Below are 24,339 nucleotides of genomic sequence, written 5' to 3' on the forward strand. Positions count from 1 at the left end.
TTTCAGTTTTGTTCCTTTATTTAGTAGGTAGCAGTAGTATTAAAAATCTTACTCTTCATCAGATGTTTGATCTTGTAAAACTTTTGGTCTCTGAGCTTGAACGTGGAGCTGAAAAAAATCAAGTAAGCACTGTAAAGATAAAGCCAATGTCCGCAAAAAAACATTAAAACTGAAAATTAACCCCTTAAGACTGGCTTTCTATTAGGAAGTCAGCACCAATAAGTCAAGAGGATGTTTTTTGTAAAACTCAATGAATTTCAATTAAAAATTATAAATCAGCCCGGGTTCAGTTGGTGGACTGATACATCAGGAGGTCAATCAGTTCAATTCCCAGTAGGCACATGCCCAGGTTGCAGGCTCAGTTCCCAGTAGAGGGCATGCAGGAAGCAGCCAGTTGATGTTTCTATATCTCTCTCCCTCTTCCTTCCTCTCTGCAATCTATAAAAACATTTAGAAAAAAATAGTAAATCAGTCTGACCCAAGGCCACATAAGTGGAAAAGCCAGGATTTCATCCCCTGATAATTAGGCTGCGGTTTCCACTGCTCGGTGTTACATATGCTTGTTACCCATTACTAGGTTGGTCTTCCTTTACTTCCCTCCCCAGACCTTTTAGAACTGGGCACTCTACCACCACCGCCATTCTTTAAAAGACTGCCCCAACTCCCTGTCATTTCACACTTCTGACCTATTTAATTGATATACAGTAAGTACATGATATATATATAGAAAGACACTTACTTTTACTCCATCAATAACATGACTGTCATGTTGTAGTGCAGTCTGAAGTTCTTCTTCTGAAGAAAAGTAAATCCAACCCATAGCTTTGTGAAAGCCAGTCTCTCTGTCCTAAAAATTCAAAATTTAAGAAAATAATCATGAACTTGAGAAAGTTTCTATAAGCTCCAAATCAAACTACCAATGTTTCCAAAATGGGATAACAGACATTTTAATGAATGTCAAAAACCTTGCTTTAGCCCAGCCCCTGTGGCTCAGTGGCTGAGCATCAATCCAGGAACCAAGAGGTCACTGGTTTGATTTCAGGTCTGGACACATGCCTGGGTTGCAGGCTAGACCACCAGTAGGGCGTGTGCAGGAGGCAGCCAATGGATGGTTCTTTCTAATCATTGATGTTTCTCTCCCTCTCTGAAATCAATAAAAAACAAACAAAAACAAAAAACCCTTCCCTTTAATGTATATTCACTCTCCTACTTACCCAAAGCTTAATTCCTATGTTAATGTTAATATTCTCTGCTTTTTTGCTACCATGGGACAAGTAAAATATAAAAATGAGCTTCCTGTGCCATTCTAGAAACAAACTACAGTAACAATAGTACTCAAGGGAAATTCCGATCACAAAAAGAAGTACTCTCCCTCTTTCTCACTTCTAGAAACAAAATTTAAACTTCAGAATCTTGGTATATTTCTGGTAATTTCTGAGACTAATCACCCTCATCACTACCACTACCATTATCACCTGCTAAAAACAATTCTAGAAAGCTCAACAGAAAAATACAGCCCTGCCGGGACCGGTTTGGCTCAATGGATAGAGCGTTGGCTTGGGGACTGAAGGGTCCCGGGTTCGATTCCGGTCAACGGCATGTACCTTGGTTGCGGGCATATCCCCAGTAGGGGGTGTGCAAGAGGCAGTTGGTCGATGACTCTCTCTCATCGATGTTTCTCACTATCTCTCTCCCTTCCTCTCTGTATAAAATCAATAAAATATATATTAAAAAGAAAAAAGAAAAATACAGCCCAGAATGAAGTAAAACAAATTATAGATTTCTAAACCATCATGAGAAAGGAATGGGAATGTAATAAATATGAAAAGTTTAAAATGCACCCAATTTAATGAGGATAAAAGTTAAAATAGATATTCTCCACCGATTAGATTTGTGGTTTTTTAAAATATATTTTACTGATTTTTTTATAGAAAGGGAGAGGGATGGAGAACTGGAAACATGGATCAGCTGCCTCTTGCAACACACCCTACTGGGGATGTACTCGCAACCAAGATACATGCCCTTTGACTGGAATCGAACCTGGGACCCTTCAGTTTGCAGATCGATGCTCTATCCACAGAGCCAAACCAGTTAGGACTCCACCAATTAGTTTTATGATAAACTATCCTCTACTATCTCATTATCATAATACTATAGCAGGCAGAATTCTAAGATGGCCCCATGATCCCCTTGTTACTCCCTGTATAATCCCCTCTGGTGGTGGTGGTGTGGGGGGTGGGGAGGAATGCAATACAGACCTGTGCTGCTATTCAAACTAAAAGAATACATGGCAACAGTGATGGGATGCTGCTCCCTTGATCAGATTATATGCCAACGGTGATGGAGTGTCAATCTGTGACTATATTACACTGAAGAAACTCCCTTGCTGACTTTGAAAAGCAAGCTGCCATCCTGGGAAATAGCCCACAAAGAAGCCAGGAAACAAAAATCTGCAGCTAGTCCCTAGGATCTGAGAGCAGCCTCCAGCTGAAAGCCAACAAGAAAGCAAAAGCTCAGTCCCACAATTGGAAGACAACAACTGCCAAAACCTGTAGGAGCTTGGAAATCCATCTTCCCCAGTTGAGCCTCTGATGAGACCAGAGCCCCAACTGACAGGTTGCAGTTATATAGCCACTCAGCAGAGCAACCAGCTAGACTGTGCTCAGAATCCTGATTTACAGAAACCGTGAGATAATATATGTTCTTTTGAGCCACTAAGTTTGTGGTCATTTGTTTTGCAACAATAAAAAACTAGCACAAATGCCCAGGATATGGGGGGGGAAGGTTTGTTCTTTTAACTTTTTAATTAGTATCACCCAAAATTTATCATCAAAAATTAAACCGCTTCACTCCATTATACATACAGATAAGTTGACATGCTTTCACAAAAACAAGAAACAGGAATTAAAGGATAACATTAATACTTAAAAAACAAAAACAAAAAACCCCACAAAACTCACAAAAGGTAGAATGCACTTTCTTATATGGCCAAATTGTGCAAAGTGTTCTCTCAGCTCACCTGTATAGGAAAACAATAATAGTTAATACAAAATGCATCCTCCACCCTAGATTGTAGATAGAAAGCAAAAGGTGTCCTAGAACTCCAAACTTATGTACAGGAGCCACTTGTATCTGGGATTTATTTACCTTCTACAATTGAAACTTTGTAGCCCAGAATGGAGCCAAGTCTCCTGCTCGCTCCATGGCAGCAGCCATTTCCGTTGGGATTTATTTATCTTCTATAATTGAAACTTTGTAGCCTTAAGTGGAGGCCAAGACGGGGACTGGGCTGCAGAAGCCTGACTTCCTCCATCGCCAGGGAAACCCAAGCCTCCCTCCTGCTCGCTCAGTAGCTGCAGCCATCTTGGTTGGGGTTAATTTGCATACCTGATTGGCTGGTGGGTGTAACGGAGTGATGGTTAAATTGCATATTACTCTTTTATTAAATAGGATTTCAGACAGAAAAGGAGAAAAAAACAATGATGTGAATCATTGATGGGCTGTCTCCTGCACACCCTACACTGGGGATGGAGCCCGAAACTGGGGAATGTGCTCTGTGACTTCCTCATTCATAGGTTGACGCTTAATCACTGAACCATGCTGGCCAGCCTCCTGGAAGGTTTTAAATCCCCCATTAGTGTGGAATCTCAAATGTGCAAGATGCTAAAGAAACCCCTGAGCCTTTCTACAGTTTCACAGGGCCTACTGGGTTTGGTCTTTACCCACAGCGTACTCAGAAGGAGAGACACAAATTGATCTACTTCCCACCCTACTATCATACTTGGACTACAAAAATTAAGAGAAGTTATCCCTGCTCTATTGTTTAAGGCAACTGATTCGACACATGGATTATCCACAAAAATGACTGTAAGCGAATGTAAAATTTCAAATAATAAAAACGTAAATTGTAAAAGTGCTTACCAAAATTTTGGTACGCAAAGGTAAAAACCTTATCTCAAAACAGCAGCCGACACGGACAAAAACAAGGTTGGTGAGAGTTCAGTATTGATTACTCCCAACCTCTATCTCCAGCCTCTGCCTTTCCCATGAGCTCCAATTTTAGGAATCATGAAAATAACCACCGTTTATTGAGTATTTACTCTATAGTTAGCACAAGTTTAAGCTGTTTACATATAAACTCATTTACAATGGTATGAGGACGATCCTGACTCCATTTTATAGGAGATGAAATTGAAGCAATACACAACCTCCTCTGTCCAACACATTTAAACATCTCTTTTTGAACTGCTTCTCCTACATTCTAACCACGAAATTTACTAACGTTAAAACTTAGAAGCCATTCCTCCTTTTCCCTCATTAGGTGCGCTACTGCCTACCAAGACATCACGAGCCCTAACCGGTTTGGCTCAATGGATAGAGCCTCGGCCTGCGGACTAAGGGGTCCCAGGTTCGATTCCGGTCAAAGGCATGGATGCATCCCCAGTGGGAGGTGTGCAAGAGGCAGCTGATCGATGTTTCTCTCTATCCCTCTCCTTTCCTCTGTAAAAAAATCAATAAAATAAAATAAAATAAAAATATCACGAAAAGCTGTGTATATTGTTTTGTTAGCAGAAATTATCTGACCTCCCTTCTACTACTACCCTAGTTCAGCTCCTCATCTTAGAGCAAAATTACTGAAGTTGCCTTTTAGTTCGTCTCCTCACCTCCAATCTCGCCTCTTGGAATTCATCCCCCCACACCGCCATCAAATGAATCCCTTCTAAATGGTAAGTCTTAAAAGTTTCCGAGTTAATAGCCTTTTCACCAAATCACCCCGAAGGAGAGGAGATCGTGAGCACGCGCTCCAAAAGCTCAAGGGACATTCCTAAGCGGTTCCTTGCAAACGTTTCCTTCTGCTCCTTGGTGGGCACAGACGCAAACCCAGCCTCCTAAAGGAGCCACCACGCTGACTTGCGCGCTCCGCGGAAAGCAGAGCTCCTGAGGATCGCCTGGACCTAAACATCCCGCCCCGCTGCGTCTCCATCACTCACTCGAAGAGGCGGTCCAGGGGATTTTCCTGATAAAGGCGACGGGCCGGCCGGTATTGGCCCGCAGAGCCAGGGCAGCCCTCGCTGCGGACGCCGCCATCTTTAGCTTGAGGGACCTCGGTGACCTGAGGTCGCGACCCCGGAAGAACCTGCCGCACCCAGTGCACGTGGATCTGCTTCCGGGGCAGAGGAGGCCGGGCAGCGAGATGGGGAAGATGGCGGCGGCCTTGGGCTCCGTGGCTACGCTAGCGACAGAGCCTGCGGAGGACGCCTTTCGGAAGCTTTTCCGCTTTTACCGGCAGAGCCGCCCGGGGACCGCAGACCTGGGAGGGGTCATCGACTTCTCGGCGGCCCAGGCAGCCCGCGGCCCGGGGCCCACGGCCCACAAGGTACGGAGAGGAGCGGCGCGCCTCCCCGAGGGCCTGCCTCGCTTCCCGGAGGGCTGTCATTGCCCTCCCCGTCACTTTTCGCTCCCACACTGGTTGTCATGGAGCGACCCCCGCCCTCCGCGGAGGTGAACTGCCCACGATGAAGAGCTCTCTGCAGCTGGTTTGCAAACTGGTTTGCACATGCCCAGGTTGCAAACTCAATCCCCACGTGGCCCTTCGTGGCGGTGTCCTCGGTCAAAAAATGTATGGGAATTGGTATTGATTCCTTCCATTAACTGTCCACTTGTATTTCTACTTTGATTTGTGTAAAAACAAAAAAAACCAAAAAAACACCGTAAACTGTATTCGTAGACGTTAGGGTAGCGCTCAGCAGTTTTTAAAAAGCCAGCTACCCGAATAACCCCAGAACTGATAGAGATCGCTCTTGTCCATAAAACTGATACCGGTCTTGTCTGAGCCTCCTAGAAAGAAGGCATTCAGAGGTAATTCAGAGATAATCTCTCCAAGTTGAAAGTGAAGGGATAACGAATTTAAGCATCATACATTATTTCTGCCTTTGGGCGGGGCACAGGGTACTCAGGGAAAACCACAACTACAGTGTAATATATATTTTCTTTATTGATTAAGGTATTACATTGTGTTCTTATTTCTCCATTGCTGCCCCCCGCCCCCTGTATATTTTCTTTACAGTTACTTTAGCACTTGAGGATACCTGATCCTTATTTGCCCTTGGTATTATCCACAGATGGCTGCGTGAGGCATTCTTTCCAAGCCTAGTAATAGTTCTCAATAAGCCGAAACCGGTTTGGCTCAGTGGATAGAGCGTCGGTCTGCGGACTGAAAAGTCCCAGATTCGATTCCGATCAAGGGCATGTATGTTGGTTGCGGGCATATCCCCGGTGGGGGATGTGCAGGAGGCAGCTGATCAATGATTCTCTCTCATCTATGTTTCTAGCTCTATCCCTCTCCCTTCTTCTCTGTGAAAAATCAATAAAAATATATTTTTTTAAAATAGTTCTCAATAAAATTGGGATGCCACAGTACCACCATATTTGTCTCGAAATTGGCTTAAGAAGCTTCGCTTGTTAGCAGAAATGGTCTTAGAGTTGTCAGAGCAACCCAGAAAGTCTGCTCGCCTGCAATAATACAGTTGATTCATGGGAGAATCCCTCAGACCCTTATTCAGCTACTTTTGCCCAAAACTTGACCATAATACATACTTTTAGAATTAAGTCACCTGAGAAGGAGACGTTGTGTGTAGCACAAAACAGTAAGTACTCTATAAATACAATATTGAGTAATAAAAACTTTGTTACTTAGTTACCCTGCTCAAAACATTGAAAGTAGCAACTTAGAGAAGAAAGTTACTGTTAAAAGATACCTAATGAGAGCAGTGGAGGAAGTGACGGCAACAGTTTGGCAAGGGGGATTGGGGGGGGGGGGGGCCACAACAGAAAAACTCTTTTTAAAAGCTTGGATTGCGCTAGCCAGTTTGGCTCAGTGGATAGAGTATTGACCTATGTACTGAAGGGTCCGGGTTCCATTTCGTCAAGGGCGCATGCCCAGGTTGCAAACTCAGTCCCCAGTAGGGGGCCTGCAAAAGGCAGCCGATCAATGATTCATCATTGATGTTTCTATCTCTTTCATGCTCTCTCTGAAATCAATAAAAAATATATTTAAATAAATAAATAAAAGAATACATATTGTACTTTTAACAAACAGGGTTCCTAATGTTTTATTGATGGATTGTATGGTTTGAGTACTCTCTTTCCATTCTCTCACCCTCCCCAGCCTAGTGTTCCTCCTAGCTCTGTTTAAACACCAACTGAAGCCCTAGCTGGTTTGGCTCAGTGGATAGAGCATCAGCCTGAGGACTGAAGGATCCTTGGTTTGATTCCAGTCAAGGGCACATGCCTAGGCTCAGTCCCCACCAGGGGGCGTGCAGGAGGCAGCCAATCAATGATTCTCATCATTGATGTTTCTATCTCTCCCTCTTCCTTTCCTCTCTGAAATCAATAAAAATAAACACCAACTGTATACAAATGCCTCAGAAGCATTATTATTAGCCCTAACAGAAGTAAACAGCATTGTGACTGGGAGTATTCCAGTACACCAAACACCAGAGTCCTGAAAGATATCACAAAGGTATGATATCAAAAAGGTATTTAAGGCAAAAATCAGCTTGCTTCCCATTATTAACTTAATTTTATGTAGCTCTCTAGTGGCTAGTATATGGATGAGGAAACAGCCTCTATGAAGTGACTTATCTAAGTTTTACTAAGTGATGGGACTAAATTTAGGATCCCAGACTTATGACTCCTAACTTTGCCCCATAGCAGAAATATCTTTAGAGCTTTGAAGTTCTCAGGTTTGATCTGTAAAATAACTTTAGCCCTCTGACTTGTTTCCTTCCTGCCAGGTGGTCAGAACTCAGCTGAGTGTGTCCTCAGTCAGTGACCACGATGCACATAGAGCAGGACTTCAGCCAGTCAGCAATTGGCGAGCTTATGGACTCGAAGGCTATCCTGGTGAGTACAGGTGATGTACAAGGTGAATTCAATATTTTATCTTAATTTTAGAAGAGGAGCTAGTAAATAGGCAAAAGAAGAACAGCAAACACACTCTCCAACTCCTCCTAAATTCTGCCTCATCTAAGATTTCTATTTATGTAGCACTCCTAAAGGACAGAACAGGAGTCACTAGTGCTGCTTATACAGCACAGCAGGTACAAATGAAAAATATGACAGTGACTCTGGGCTCCCTGCTGCATCTCTCTGAACACCCACCAACTCTGGCAGTAGAACCACTTTGAGTGATAGAATAATTAATAATGGTCACTCCAGGCTGGCTGGCATGGCTCTGTGGTTGAGTGTCATCCTATGAACCAGGTGTCAGGCCACATGCTGATGTTGCAGTCTGGATCCATAGTGTGGAGTGTTCAGGAGGCAGCCAATCATTGAGTCTCTCATCATTGATGTTTCTATCTCTCTCTTCCTCTGAAATGAATAAAAATATATTTAAAGAAATAAAAAATGGTCACTCCAGTCACAAAACCCCTGTATTCTCAAATGACTTAACAACAACTTAAAAATTATTGGCATCATCAAGGCCGAACATTTGAAAAAAATTACAGTAATGAAATCAAAAGTCCTAAAATTTTAGTGATATTGGATAGCTCACTTTGCAGATAAAGTAATAAGATTATTATTAAGAACTATTTAGAAGTTATGGCAATGTTTTATTTGGCCAAGTAATCTTACATTTGTCACCTGGTTACTTTCTAGAGGACATACTTGTAAAGTTATCATTGCACTTGTGATTTCAAATATGGATTAAAAGCAAATGATACCCCTAAAAAGAAATAATAATTTGTGTGCTAAGGGCCAGGTCTATATTACAGCTTTTAAAATAGTATGACCACTAAAGTATTTGTTAACAAGAGAAGGTGTAATAGCTTTTTAAAAACTTGGGATTTTGAGAGAGAGACATCTGTGTGAAAGAGGAACATTGATTGATCAGTTGCCTCCCTCACATGCCCCAACCAGGAACCGAACTCACAACCTAGGTATATGCCCTGACCAGGAATCAAACCCACCAGGATGGATCTAGGGAATGTCATAAGGTCAAGATTAATTATGCTAAGAGGGCTGTGCCCTCTAAGCTGGGACTTGTTTTTGGCTTTGCCAGCAGGTCAGTCTGAGGCTTAACCCTATAACTGTTCCCTACAGTGATTACCAGAAGGAAAGGGGGGTTGGAGAGGTAGAACAGGGGAGAGCAGGGAAAGATGGTAATGGAAGGAGACTTGACTTGAGGTAATAAACTCAATACAGTATACAGATGACATATTGCATAATTGTGCACCTGAAATCTATATAATTTTATTAACCAATGTCACTCCAATAAATTCAGTTAAAAACTAAAATTATTATCTGTGTACATATTTTAACATTGCCCCCCTCCCATACATACAGATAATTTAATTTAAAAAAAAAAACAACCTAAAATTAAAAAATAAGACATTATCTGTATAACTCTCTATTGTCCTATATCCAGGTATTTCATGAAGGATAAAATTTTTCAACTCTTAAGTTTTTAAGAAAGTGCACAATGTGTGTCTGTTGAATGCTTGATGAATAAATCCTTGCCATGCATAGGATTCTAGTTAAATGTTGTTATTGCCAAAACAGGTTTGGCTCGGTGGATAGAGCGTTGGCCTGCGGACTGAAAGGTTCCAGGTTCGATTCCAGTCAAGGGCATGTACCTTGGTTGCGGGCACATCCCTAGTAAAGGGTGTGCAGGAGACAGCTGATCGATGTTTCTCTCTCATCGATGTTTCTGACTCTATCCCTCTCCCTTCCTCTCTGTAAAAAATCAGTAAAAATATATTTTTTTAATGTTGTTATTGCTCTTTTACAAAGGAGAAAAGTGAGGTGAAATTACTTTTAAGGTCATAAGAATCTTTTCAGCATGCTGTAGGTATTTGCATCGTGCCATACCTAACAGATGTACATACCATATTCCTTCTCTGCTATATTAGTCAGGAGGCAGAAATCATACCAATTATTATAACCATGATAATTTATAGACTCAGTAGCCAGAAAATAGAAAATGGAAAGGGCAAAAAGGGCACACTGAAATATCAAAGGTAGTAACTTCAGGGAGCAGCCACCTCTGTACATGGTGACACCGGGTGAAAATTTAAGGGAATACGTTTGGCAGTTTCAATTCTAAAATTTGCTTTGGGGTAACACAAATAATAATTATGGGATGTTTGTTTCCCTTGAGAGTAACCCCAAAAGCCAAAGGTATTTACATAGTGGTAGATGGCTAGTGATCATCAAACTTAATTTTTTACTAACCTGAAGGAATTCCTCTTCCTGTAAAATTGGAGAATAGGAATGAAAACATTTGCTTATAAGCATGGAAGCCACTGGAAGCATTGAGCAAAGGAAAATGGAAAGTAAATAGTAAAGTAGAGGGTATAAGGAAGTCAACAGAAATAAACTATCTGAATAACTGATGGAGAATTTCCTCCTCTCCTTTCTTTCCCACCCATCTTTTATTAGGTTTTATTTTCATCCCAAACCCCTTCCTCCCGGGTTACCAGTGGCACTGGGTGAAGCAGTGCCTTAAGTTATATTCCCAGAAACCTAATGTATGTAACCTGGACAAACACATGACTAAAGAAGAGACCCAAGATCTATGGGAACAGAGCAAGGAGTTTCTCAGGTAGGTTTTATCAATCACAATAAAATGTTAGCATTCAGCTCAAGTCATCACAGATCTTTATCAAATTTTTAAAAAAAATATATTTTATTGATTTTGTACAGAGAGGAAGGGAGAGAGATAGAGAGTTAGAAACATCGATGAGAGAGAGTCATCGATCAGCTGCCTCTTGCACACCCCCTACTGTGGATATGCCCGCAACCAAGGCACATGCCCTTGACCGGAATCGAACCTGGGACCTTTCAGTCCGCAGGCCGACACTCTATCCACTGAGCCTAACCGGTTTTGGCAAATGCAACAAAATTAAATTCTTCCCTCTGGAACATTTGGGCAGATGTTTTGACAATTATATTAAATTGAGATCAAAGATTTGCTTATCATAGCTTAGGTATCAAGTTCGTCCTCAGTAATCACCAGATAACCCATTTTCATTCACCTTGGTCCCTTTTTTCTACTTAAAGTGAGTTTCTGTGAAGACTGGTATCCTGGCAAACAGTAACTCTGAAAGCTCTTTATTTCTGCTCTCCTAGACAAAGTCAATTCTAGCAGCTGTTTTATGGCAGATCAGTTGTTTTTCATGAGAACTAATGTTTATACCTTAATGTTTCAACATTCATTCATTTCACAAATATTTCTTGTGGGTCAGTCATGTACCAGGCATGATGCTGAACATTGGTGAAACAAAGATAAGTAGGCCACTATCCCTGTACTCAGGAGTGCATAGTCTGTGGCAGGAACTCAATATGAACAGGAATAATTATAATAGAGCTCAGCAAGAAAAATGATGTGGGGGCCAGAAGAAGAAATAATTCTTTCAACCAGGAAGGAAGTGTGAAAGAATTTAAAAATTATGTTTATAGTTCATTGTCATCTTTTTCCCCTCTGTCTATTTGAACTGGGTCTTCAAAAATGACTAGGAATTTGGCCAGTCAGAAAAACACTGTTTTGCCGAAACCAGTTTGGCTTGGTGGTAGAGCGTCGGTCTGCAGACTGAAAGGTCCCGGGTTCGATTCCGGTCAAAGGCATGTACCTTGGTTGTGGGCACATCCCCGGTAGGGGGTGTGCAAGAGGCAACTGGTTGATGTTTCTCTCTCATCGACGTTTCTAGCTCTCTATCTCTCTCCCTCCTCTCTGTAAAAAATTAATAAAATATATATTTTTAAAAAAAATAAAAACAAAAAAACACTGTTTTGAGTAGAGAAAGCAGCCTTCAAAAAGAGGTAATATTTAATACAGAGTAAGTTCTGTGAGATAGAAGCGCAGGATGTGTGCATTTATTCAACAGTTACTGAGTTTCTGCTACGTATCAAATACTGTGTTTAAGTGTTAAAGATTCAATGACAGATAAGACACTTCCTGCCTTTCAGGAATTTGTAGGTTAGTCAAGGACAGAGACATCTAAATACATACATACATACATACATATATATATATATATGTGTGTGTGTGTGTGTGTGTATATATATATATGTATGTATATATATAAAAGCCAAGCAACTTGAATGACTGGTCGCTATGATACTGTGGCCAGCCAACCAGCTCCATTGGGGGCAGGGCCAGCCTGCCAACCTCCTGCAGCCCCTCCCCTCGGCCTGCCTAGCCCCATCTGCCCCAATCAGGGCAGGCAGTCTGGATCCCACCCATACACGAATTCATGCACCAGGCCTCCAATAACCATATACGTATTTTCCGGCGTATAAGACGACCCCCTAATTTTACAGTTAAAACATAGGTTTAGGCCTATATTCGCTGTATAAGACTACCCCCCACTTCAAAGAAAAGACTTACTTTGCCATCAAGATCTGCAGGTAATTTTTGTGCAATTTTGGTCTTTTGTCCCCAATTTTCGGTTGACTTTTTTTCGTTTCAAAAGTCATCTTATGCGCCGGAAAATACGGTAATGTAATTTGGCAAGTACAGGAATCCTATGTAATAAAAAGCTAATATGCAAATCAACCACACAGCAGAATAACTGGTTGCTATGATGCGCACTGACCACCAGAGGGCAGATGCTCAATGCAGGAGTGTCCCCTCGGGCTTAAGCCCGCAAGCAATCATCCCTCTCGCAATCTGGGGCTCTTGTAGTCTGGGACCCTTTGCTCCTTACCGCCTGCCTAAGCAGATGCAGGAGAGGTTCCTGCCACTGCCGCTGTGCTCGCCAGCCATGATCCTGGCTTCTGGCTGAGCAGCGCTCCCCCTATGGGTGCTCACTGACCACCAGGAGGCAGCTCCTACGTTGAGCGCCTGCCCCCTGGTGGTCAGTGCGCATCACAGCGACTGGTCATTCTGATGTTCAGTTGATTTATATATCAGGTTTTTATTATATAGGATGACTAAAGGCCCAGTGCATGAAATTGTGCGTGTGTAGCTTGCCTCTGCTTGCTGCTGCTCACTGCCCCACCACAAACCACCACAGGGAGCCACAAGTAGCCCTGCCTGCCGCCATGAGCTGTAGCTCACAGGCTGGGACGGTGTGTGGTACAAGAGGTGGTTAATGCACTTCATGGCGACTGGTCGAGTGGTCATTCTGGTCGTTGTGCTTATGGTCCCTGGCCTTGTATTATACAGGGTTACTAGAAGCCCGGTACACAACATTTGTGCATGTGGGGGAGGGATCCCTCAGCCCTGCCTGTACCCTCTCCAGTCAGGGACTCCTCAGGGGATGTCTGACTGCTGATTTAGGCTCGATCCTGCAGTTGAACATCCCTCTCTCAATCCTGGACTGCTGGCTTCTAACTGGCCCTCTGTCAGCCTGGTCACCCCCCAACTGCCTCCCTGCCAGCCTGGTTACCCCCAACTGCCCTGCCGACCTAATCGCCCCCTAACTGTCCAGAGGAAGTTGGTCATATGGAAAATGTCCGGTCACCCTGTCTAATTAGCATATTACCCTTTTATTAGTATAGATTGGAATGGTAAATTAGGAAGCTAGATTGGAAGTAGATTATGGAAAATGCTTCCTAGAAGTCATGAATAGACTTGGCAAGAGGAGAAGCAGAAAGAGAAGGTTAAGGCCAGATTATAATGGGCTTAGTGCTATATAGAGCACTGTTTCTAGAATCAGATTGCCTAGGTTCAAATTCTGGTTCTGCCATTTAAACATTTTGTAAACTTGAGCAAGTTTCTTTTTTGTTTTGTTTTAATAATTCTTTATTGTTGAGAGTATTACATTTGTCCTCCCTTTTCCCCCATTGACCTCCTCCAGCCTACCCCTGCCCCCCTGTCCAGGCCTTCAGCATCTTATTGTCTGTGCTATGGGTTATGCATATATGCATACAAGTCTTTGGTTGGTCATCTCCCTCCCCACCCTTCTACCTGCCTTCCCTCTAAGACTCCTCACTCTGTTCCATTGGGCAAGTTTCTTAACTTTTCTATGCCTCATAGTAATCCTTTCCCTCATTTGATAATGTGAGAATTAAATAAGATAGTATGTGAGAAGTCTAGAACAGCCTCTTAAGACTCTGTACCAGTTTTGTCTGTTCTATATGTAGTTTAATGGTTCTAATGGTGCGGTTTGAGTGAAATTAGTCAAAGAGAGCTTAGAGTTTGTTATTAAACCAGCCTGTGTTTTCAAATAATTGGGTTTTTTTCCTTGTGATAACAATTCCAGTTGTCTTCTTCTAAGGTAGGTCAGACGAATCTCTTTAATAAACCATCCTGTAAACAATGGTGAGATAGTAATTCTGTCTAATAAATTATAAAAAAAATAAAAGATGTTATAGCCATACCTTCTATTGTCAAGGGTGGAAAAAACTGATATGCTCAGATATTGCTGACAGCATTAAAAGTAGATTAGGGCCTGAGTTCTTCCATCACTGCCTAATAATGTGTTTTTTTCCTCATCTGGGAAACAAAAGGATTGCACTGGATAAGCTATTTAAGGTGGTAGAATCATGGTCAGTTAGGGTACATGCCAGCTGGACAGTAGTGCCAGCTTTCCCCGCATTCCCAGAGAGCATCAGAAAGAGAGAGGGTCTGTGATTTGCATTCCTATGGGTGGATATGGCAGCTCTATTGGCATTGAACCTTCTTGGCCTCCTTGTGTTTTATTTATTTATTTATGTTTATACTAGAGGCCCAATGCAGAAAATTCATGCAAGAGTAGGTCTTCCTTACCTGGGCATCTAGTACCAGCTTCCCTCTGGCACCAGGGACCCTGGCTTTCCTTGCAGCCCCAGCTTCGTCCAGAAGGTCATCCAAAAGGACATCTAGTCTAATTAGCATATTATGCTTTTATTATTATAGATTGCTTTCAGAGAGAGGAAAGGAGAGAGAATGATAAAAACATCAATGATGAGAGAATAAGCTGCCTCCTGCACACCCGCTACTAGGGATAGAACATTCAATCTGGGCATGTGCCCTGACTGCGAATCGAACTGATAACTTCCTGGTTCATGGGTCAATGCTCAATCATTGAGCCACACTGGCCAGGTGTTTTTTAATATTATATTCTTGGTCAACTCATCTGTTCTAATTTCCCCTATCAATATCTTGGATAACAGCTTATTCCATAGAATACCAAATTTAGATTCTAGGGCCCATACAAACGGCTGTTGTTGCCATTTACTGTGACTATATCCTAATAAATTCTTTGTGTCTAATTTTTGCAGAAACAAAGAAGTGAATAAACGGAGACCCCGAAGCTTACTTGAGAAACTGCGGTGGGTGACCCTAGGCTACCATTATAACTGGGACAGTAAGGTATCCAAATTTTTTTTTTGCTAATTCTATTATTTTCCTTTTTTATGCTTCTTGGGCACACATAGTGGGCTTTCTTCCTAGCCAAGCTTACAGTATATTATCTATTTTTAGGAGCATCTCTCTTATTTATTTCCTCTTAAAATCCCCTTGATATAGTATCTCAAGAGATATGAATAATGTATCAAGAGAAAATTTCTTTTTCATTTGCACTCATATTATGGTATTTTATCAAAGACTATCAGTGTTTTCTCTAAGTAGGTTTCAGGAATGTCGGGGGGGTTTTTATACTGTACTCAAGAGCAGTTGTCAATTATGATCTTTATTTCCATTGTTTGTTGTTTATTGTTGAGCATTTTCTATATAATATCTTCCTGGAATAAAAGCGGATCCATATACTTCTGGTGTTCTCATCAATTTACAAAAGGACTTTCAGAATCTAAATACCACTGCCTGCTACATAAGGTCTGAGCAGGAGAGAGATGGGGAAAGAATGTCCTAAAATTAACGAAGTCTCATGGTTATGTGTTTTTGCTTTGTTTTGTTTTGCTTTGTTTGAGATACAGGTTTGTTTTGTTTTTTTCTGTACCTCTGTGCTTCAGAGAATGCCTCCTTTATCAGTGGCAGCACAGTTTCTCTTATCTAAATGAGATATTTGCAACCAAGTAAAAAGACTAATTCTGAGAGTAAACTGAATAAAACAGAGTGGAGTAGACCACCTTGCTTCTGCCAGTTACTTTCTAAAAGCTCTATAGTTTCAGTCAACCCAGCTTATTAACAAGTATATTAACTGATCAAAATAATGATGTGTTGCCCAAAAATGTTTATGATATAACTCTTATTTTTAGTGATGCCAAGTAATGGAAAACTAGATACAGTAACTGTATTTGGGGAAGTGGCCATGTGATTTTCTTAAGATTAGACAACCTGGGTTTGAATTATGCCTTCAACAAGGATAATACCTGCCTTGATGGTAGTTGTGATAATTAAATAATGCCTGTGTAGTGATTACAATAAATGCTAGCTGATTGCTTTTTATATTATTTTTATTATTGACATTGTTATCCTCAAAGTGGGCCTCATTTACTAAGAAAAACATGGAGGGAAAATTATCAAAAACTGAGTTATCAAAGAAGAAAGAATAGTGCATAGACAACTTGGAAAGAGTTCAAAGTTCAAAAGAAGTAATTATTTCATTATAGCATAGGTGATGTAGTGCTAGAAGAGCATGATTTATTCATCCATATTTTGGGGCATCCAGTAATCTAATAATTCAAAATATGGATGACTGAATCATATTATGCTAATGTTACATGTAAGCAGGATGATTTTTTAAGTGGTAATTAAACTTACAGCAGTTGTCTACTTTCCTGAGATCATTATTTATTTTTCTTATTTTCCCTACTTTTATTAAAGAAATACTCAGCAGATCATTATACACCTTTCCCTTCTGACCTGGCTTTCCTCTCAGAGCAAGTAGCTGCTGCCTGTGGATTTCAGGGTTTCCGAGCTGAAGCAGGTATCCTGAATTACTACCGATTAGATTCTACACTGGGAATTCACGTGGACAAATCTGAACTAGATCACTCCAAACCCCTGCTGTCATTCAGGTAAGTTAGTTCTGGGGATTTGATTTTACGTTTTATCACCTCACTCCATTTTTAAAAGCATTTTGAACTGAAATAAAATAAAACCATCAAACATAAAAAATGGCTGGACTCTATAATCTTTCACTTCTGGGTATTTTAACAATGCATCATAAGTAAAATTAGCTTAATCCTTTAAGAATCATGGCCAGCCAAAACCGGTTTGGCTCAGCGGTAGAGCGTTGGTCTGCGGACTGAAAGGTCCCGGGTTCGATTCCGGTCAAGGGCATGTACCTTGTTTGCGGGCACATCCCCGGTGGGGGGGGTGTGTGCAAGAGGCAGCTGGTTGACGTTTCTAGCTCTCTCTCTCTCTCTCTCCCTTTTTCTCTGTAAAAAATCAATAAAATATATTTAAAAAAAAAAAAAAGAATCATGGCCAAATTACAGTTAATATTTCTGTTTAAGCCTTAACTGGTTTGGCTCAGTGGATAAAGTGTCGACCTGTGAAATGAAGGGTCCCAGGTTCAATTCCAGTCAAGGGCATATACCTTAGTTTCAGGCACATTCTCAGTAGGGGGGGTGCAGGAGGCAGCTAATCAATGTTTCTCTCTCATCAATGTTTCTAACTCTCTATGCCTCTCCCTTCCTCTCTGTAAAAAAGCTTTTTTGTTTGTTTGTTTGTTTGTTTGTTTGTTTTTAAGAGAGAGGGAGAGATTCATTGGATTGCCTGCATGGAGTCTGCCTTTTTTAATGATAGATATTGTGTCAGTGGAATAGACAAAGGGAAGGCCATACAGCTAAGTCAGTATCTGTTTTGGAAGAGAGAAGAGCAAAGCACAAAAGCCTGAACAATTTACTCCTCTTGTCTCCCTAAGCATAACTTTAAATTTGTGCAAAGTACTGCCCCTGATTCTTTTTAAGAAAGTGGCTGAACAGAATTTTTTAAAAATATATTTTATTGATTTTTTACAGAGAGGAAGGGAGAGGGAAGAGAGTTAGAAACATCCACCCAGTTCCCACCCCACCCCTGCACTGTCCTCATCCATAGGTGTAAAATTTTTTTTCCCACTTTTTTTTTTTTTTTAGTTTTTTTATTAAATTATTATTTGTGTACATATACCATTGCCCCTCCCTTCCCATAGTTTTGTGTCCGTTGGTTGTACTTATATGCATGTATATAAGTCCTTCTGTTGATCTCTTATCTTCCCCAGATCTTCCTTCCCTCCCTGCTGTGATTTGACAGTCTGCTTGTTGCTTGGTGTACAATTTTTGTCCAGTCTTTTTCCCCCGAGAATTGTCAGTCCACTCCCTTTCTATCCCCCAGATTCTTATATTCACCAGTTTATTCTGTACATCTGAATTTTTATTGACTTGATTTTTAGATATACTTGTTGATAGATATATATTTGTTGTTCATAATTTTTATCTTTACCTTTTTCCTCTTCTTCCTCTTCTTAAAGAATACCCTTCAGCATTTCATATAATACTGGTTTGGCAGTGATGAACTCCTTTAACTTTTTCTTATCTGTGAAGCTCTTTATCTGCCCTTCAATTCTAAATGATAGCTTTGCTGGGTAGAGTAATCTTGGTTGTAGGTTCTTGCTATTCATCACTTTGAATATTTCTTGCCACTCCTGTCTGGCCTGCATAGTTTCTGTAGAGAAATCAGCTCATAGTTGTATGGGTGCTCCCTTATAGGTAACTAACTTTTCCTCTTGCTGCTTGTAAGATTCTCTCTTTGTCTCTTGCCCTTGGAATTTTAATTATGATGTGTCTTGGTGTGGTCCTCTTTCAATTCCTTTTGTTTGGGGTTCTCTTTGCTTCCTGGACTTGTAAGTCTATTTTTTTCACCAGGTAGGGGAAGTTTTCTGTCATTATTTCTTCAAATAGGTTTTCAATATCTTGCTCTCTCTTCTTCTGGAACCCCCATAATTTGGATATTGGTACACTTGAAGTTGTCCCAGAGGCTCCTTACACTATCTTCATATTTTTGGATTCTTTTTGCTTTTTGCTTTCCTGGTTGGGTGTTTTCTGCTTCTTTGTATTTCAAATCTTTGACTTGATTCTTGGGATCCTCTAGTCTACTGTTGCATCTCTGTATATTATTCTTTATTTCTGTCAGTGTATACTTAATTTTTAATTGGTCCTTTTTCATATCCTTGAGGGTCTTACTATATTTCTCAGAGATTTCTAGAAGATTCTTGAGTAACCTTAAAACTGTGGTTTTGAACTCTATATCCAGTAGTTTGCTTTCCTCCATTTCTTTATTTGTGATCTGTTTCTTTGTCTCTGCATTTTGGCTGCTTTCCTGTGTTGATAGAGTGGCTTTGTGTGCTAGGTGTCCTATAGGGCCCAGTGGCTCAGCCTCCCTAATTACCTGAGGTGGATACTCTTGGTGCACCCCTTTGGGGGCTGTGTGCACAGTCTTGTAGTTAAGCCTTGATTGCTATTGGTACCACTATGAGGAATTGACCTCCAGGCCAATTGGCTGTGAGGACCAGTTGTGTCTTCAATGGATGAACTTCTGTGCTGAAGACACCCTTATGGGGAGGACTTGCTTCAGTGGGGCTTTGGTACTCACTGAGTCTGCCCCCTGAGTGTGTCCCATATGGATCTGAGGAGTTGTAATCTGGATGGTCTCACTCTAACCACTGGGTACACTGGCTCTTTGGATCTCCAAGGAGGTTCAAAGTCAGCTACTGCCCAAGGCCACCCAGCAGGAGCTACAGAGAGATCTGCAGATTCCTCCTCTTTGTTTTGTTTTGTTTTTAATATATTTTATTTTATTTTTTATTTATTTTTATTTTTTTTGCTGGGTACAGTGAACTTTATTGATGGTGCACGACAGACAAAATAGGGCTTCCTACACCCCTCCCCTTCTTCGGGGGGTCTGGGGTGTAAACCGTGGTCAGGAGGTTCTCAGTGTGTCAGGGGACTGATCCGGGGCAAGGACTCCCCAGCAGCAGAGGGCCTCTCTTCCTCTTGCTGGGCCTACTGGTCCAGAGGGCTCTTACTCCTTGGAGGCCATGTAGACCATGAGGTCCACCACTCTGTTGCTGTAGCCAAATTCATTGTCATACCAGGAAACGAGCTTTACAAAGTGGTCATTGAGGGCAATGCCAGCCATCAAAGGTGGAGGAGTGGGTGTCACTGTTAAGTCGCAGGAGACAACCTGGTTCTCAGTGTAGCCCAGGATGCCCTTTAGGGGGCCCTCTGCTGCCTGCTTCACCACCTTCTTGATATCGTATTTGGCAGCTTTCTCCAGGCAGCAGGTCAGATCCACAACTAATACATTGGGGGCGGGGACACGGAAGGCCATGCTAGTGAGCTTCCCATTCAGCTCAGGGATGACCTTGCCCACAGCCTTGGCAGCGCCAGTAGAAGCAGGGATGATGTTCTGGGCAGCCCCTCGGCTATCACGACACAGCTTCCCAGAGGAGCCATCCACGGTCTTCTGGGTGGCAGTGATGGCATGGACCATGGTCATGAGTCCCTTCACAATGCCAAAGTTGTCATGGATGACCTTGGCCAGGGGGGCCAAGCAGTTGGTGGTGCAGGAGGCACTGCTGACAGTCTTGAGGGAGTTGTCATATTTCTCATGTTTCATACCCATCACAAACATGGGGATTCTGCAGACAGGGCAGAGATGATGATCCTCCTGGCTCCGCCCTTCAAATGAGCCCCAGCCTTCTCCATGGTAGTGAAGACACCGGTGGACTCCACAACATACTCAGCACCAGCATCACCCCATTTGATGTTGGCGGGATCTAGCTCCTGGAAGACAGTGATGGGCTTTCCCGTTCTCAGCCTTGACGGTGCCTTTGAACTTGCCATGAGTAGAATCATACTGGAACATGTAGACCATGTAGTTGAGGTCAATGAAGGGGTCATTGATGGCGACAACTTGCACTTTGCCAGATTCCATAGCAGGCCTGGTAACCAGGCTCCCAATGCGGCCAAATCCGTTCACTCCGACCTTCACCATCATGTCTCAGGGTTGTGGCTTCTGGCACGGCTGTCTGTCGAACAGGAGGAGCAGAGAGCCTGTTTTTAATATATTTTATTGATTTTTTACAGAGAGGAAGGGAGAGAGAAGGATAGTTAGAAAAATCGATGAGAGAGAATCATCGATCAGCTGCCTCTTGCACACCCCCTACTGGGGATGTGCCCGCAACCAAGGTACATGCCCTTGACTGGAATCGAACCCGGGACCTTTCAGTCCACAGGCGGACGTTCTATGCACTGAGCCAAACCGGTTTCGGCAAGATTCTTCCTCTTTGTATGGAGTTTGGATTTTACCCCCAAAAAGAAAGATTTACGATTAATAAGTATCAAGTTGAAATTATGCAATTAACCATAATTTTCCCTACATGATTAGTAACAGAAACTTACTGACTTGTATTGTTTTACTTATTTTTTTGTAGCTTCGGGCAGTCTGCCATTTTTCTCCTGGGTGGCCTCAAAAGAGATGAAGCCCCCACAGCCATGTTTATGCACAGTGGTGACATCATGGTAATGTCAGGTTTCAGCCGCCTGTTGAACCATGCAGTTCCAAAGGTCCTTCCAAGTTCCGAGGGGGAAAGTCTGCCCTGCTGCCTAGAAGCACCTCCCCCAGCTGTCCTCCCCAGGGACTCGGTGGTAGAGTGCTGCTCCAGGGAAGACTGGCAGGTGTGTGCCAGCTACTTGAAAACTGCTCGTGTTAACATGACTGTCCGACAGGTACTGGCCATAGACCAGGACTTCCCTTTGGAACCCATGGAGGAGAATAAGAGAGGCACCGCCACAGAAGGTTTCTGCCATCTGGATGACGGGAAGAGCCACGTAAAGCGAGCGAGGTTAAACCCTGACAGCTGAGACTTGGAGGGGCCATTCTTTTTCTTAGGTAGATCTTAGTGTAGATGACCATGCTGTTGTATTGCATTGACTTCAGCACCAAGACAAGCCAAAAACAGAGACAAGGAAGAACTCATCTTGATCACGCTGTTGCCTTGGAACCCATTCTGACTAGTAAACTGACTTCACATACATGCCGGCCTAACCAGGACTGGACCAGACAGGTGTTCAGTCCTGCTCAAGCATCATGTATGTGAGACGTCCAAGGAGGTGTGACATTCCACAACGGCCTTCTCAGCCCCGCCATTACCTCTGAGGGAGGTAGAAGTGAGTTTCCATGTCCATGGAGTCTTTAAATATATCGCATTTTATTGATGGGAAACCTAATAGCCTTTCTACCACTCCATCTAGTGATTTTATGATAAAATTATGGTTCCATGAATCAACCATTAGTCTCACTTCATTCTTCCAATTAACATCAAATCTTTTGATCTTCCATCTTTTCTGGCCTTCTTGCTGTTGGATTTTAAATACAATTTTGTTAGATTTAAAAAGTCCAAGGATGACCTGTAACTCTTTTCTCTGTGATTAAACTTACTCAATTTTAAATTAAAGATCTGTATCTGTCTTTGAGGGTTAGTGTATCTGGGATTAGTTTTTTTCTATTTCTAATTGTAGTATTATTCTTACTTTTGAGGCCTCCTAGCTGTTGAAGCCCTACCAAGCATGCCAAGCTCACGGCTGATGGACCACATGCCTCATTTAAGAGTTTGACATGCTTGCACTAACCTGCTCTGCCCTAAGTATTTCTTGCAGCTGTCTCAGAGGAAAGAATATTCCTTGGTGTCCCAGTCACTGCTGTCTTTTTTTTTATTGCAGACAACTTGGAAAATACATGAAACAGTGAGTTTTAATCTCTGTACCCTCACCAACTCAACTCACTATACCCTAAGCTAAATTGCTATACATTTTTTAAAAATATATTTTATTGATTTTTTACAGAGAGGAAGGGAGAGAGAGAGAGCTAGAAATGTCGATGAGAAACATCGACCAGCTGCCTCTTGCGCATCCCCTACCAGGGATGTGCCCGCAACCAATGTACATGCCCTTGGCCAGAATCGAACCTGGGACCTTTCAGTCCTCAGACTGACGCTCTACCACTGAGCCAAACCGGCAAATTGCTGTACATTTCTTTGGACCACAGCATTTTACCAGTGTTAATTTGTATAGTGTGCACATGCACAGAAAAGGCTAGAAGGTCTTTAATGCATATTATATATATTCCAAATTCTCTATAGTGAGCATAAATTACTCTTAAAAAGGCCTTTGTGGTTTGGTTTGGTTTGGTTTGGTTTGGTTTGGTTTGGTTTTGTGGGTGGGTTTTTTGTTTTTTGGGTTTTTTTAATGTATTTTTTTATTGATTTTAGAGAGGAAGGGAGAGGGAAAGAGATAGAAGCATCAATAATCAGAGGATTCACTGGTTGGCTGCCTCCTGCACACCCCACATGGGGGATCAAGCCCACAACCCAGGCATATGTCCTGACCGGGACTCAAACCGTCACCTCCTGGTTCATAGGTTGATGCTCAACCACTGAGCCATGCTTTTGTGATGTTTTGAAGTAAGGCACACACTGAGCTCAGCAACAGCATCTTTGTAAAGTGCCCACCCACCTTTCCAAATGTGCTCTCATCAGTTTTGTTCCCTTCTGAGTCCCTTTCAGTCTCTGATCTTCCAATTGCTTTAAAATATGTCAGGCTAAGATGGATCCTCTCACCCCTCTTGCTTATTATCTCAGAGCCTCTTGCCTGTTTCTAGCACCCAACATCTGGTTTTTCCTAGGAGGGTCCCAGGCCCTCAGTGAGACATGGATGTATTGGTTCGCCATGTTCTAATATTCCCAGTTCCCTTTTCACACAAAAAAAGCTGGTCTTATCCTTTTCTCTTTTTTCCTAATCTAAGAGGTTGCTGATTAGAGTGGGGGGAAAATAAAACCCTAATACCATAAGTGGATTCGACTAAGGCAAATTACAATGGTAATGAGGCAGAAAGGAGCCGGGGAATGATTATTGATCTCAGCGTGACGGGCGAAGAGCTAGGCAGGAAAGCCGCCTCACCTGTTTTCTTCTGTTTCAAAGGTTACAGTGGGGAAAAAGCAATGCAATCCTATTTTCTTGCTTGGGTAGTAAATTTTTATTGATATTCCTTTTGATCAACTATCCTATCCGAATCTGAGCCCTCATGGGGCAGAGTTTGTTAGATCTCAATTTGTTTTATTGGTAAAAACAGAGTTCTTAATAAAATAAAATGATATTGTTGATGGAAAATGAAATAAGAGTGTTATCAGGAAAACTAAGTTTTAATAATACCCCCAATGCTTACCTGTGTACCTGGAATAAGTCACTCAATTGAGGCTCGGTTGACCTTTTCTGAGCCACAATTACGATTCTTAAGACCCAGTTTGCTTCTATAAGGAGATTTTACCAAGTAATCCTGTATTAGGTACCAGCTCTGCAGTGCTATCATTCTAAAATAAATTAATTTCAAGAGTTTGGATAGACAGCCGAGACCGGTTTGGCTCAATGGATAGAGCGTTGGCTTGGGGACTGAAAGGTCCCGGGTTC

General features: G+C 42.1%; 2 protein-coding genes and 1 pseudogene across 3 annotated transcripts; 1 reads left to right on the top strand and 2 right to left on the bottom strand.

Moving 5' to 3' along the window:
• SLIRP (SRA stem-loop interacting RNA binding protein) lies at positions 1 to 5,145 on the bottom strand. The gene is made up of 4 exons (XM_084891912.1): positions 4,992 to 5,145; positions 2,961 to 3,019; positions 740 to 847; positions 1 to 108 (listed from the first exon to the last, which is right to left on the bottom strand). Exons 1-4 carry the CDS (start codon positions 5,086 to 5,088, stop codon positions 49 to 51), a joined length of 324 nt encoding a protein of 107 aa, XP_084748038.1. The 5' UTR covers positions 5,089 to 5,145; the 3' UTR covers positions 1 to 48.
• Positions 5,119 to 22,685, top strand: ALKBH1 (alkB homolog 1, histone H2A dioxygenase). Its single transcript, XM_084891773.1, has 6 exons — positions 5,119 to 5,377; positions 7,797 to 7,905; positions 10,444 to 10,606; positions 15,211 to 15,301; positions 16,715 to 16,908; positions 21,309 to 22,685. Exons 1-6 carry the CDS (start codon positions 5,195 to 5,197, stop codon positions 21,736 to 21,738), a joined length of 1,170 nt encoding a protein of 389 aa, XP_084747899.1. The 5' UTR covers positions 5,119 to 5,194; the 3' UTR covers positions 21,739 to 22,685.
• Positions 17,311 to 21,297, bottom strand: LOC311626441 (glyceraldehyde-3-phosphate dehydrogenase-like; annotated as a pseudogene). The gene has a single exon. The product of its transcript is annotated as a glyceraldehyde-3-phosphate dehydrogenase-like (transcript).
• Positions 22,686 to 24,339: the final 1,654 nt, after the last annotated feature.

Source organism: Pipistrellus hanaki (genome assembly GCF_964339955.1).
Source record: "Pipistrellus hanaki genome assembly, chromosome: 1".
Lineage (NCBI taxonomy): Eukaryota > Metazoa > Chordata > Mammalia > Chiroptera > Vespertilionidae > Pipistrellus > Pipistrellus hanaki.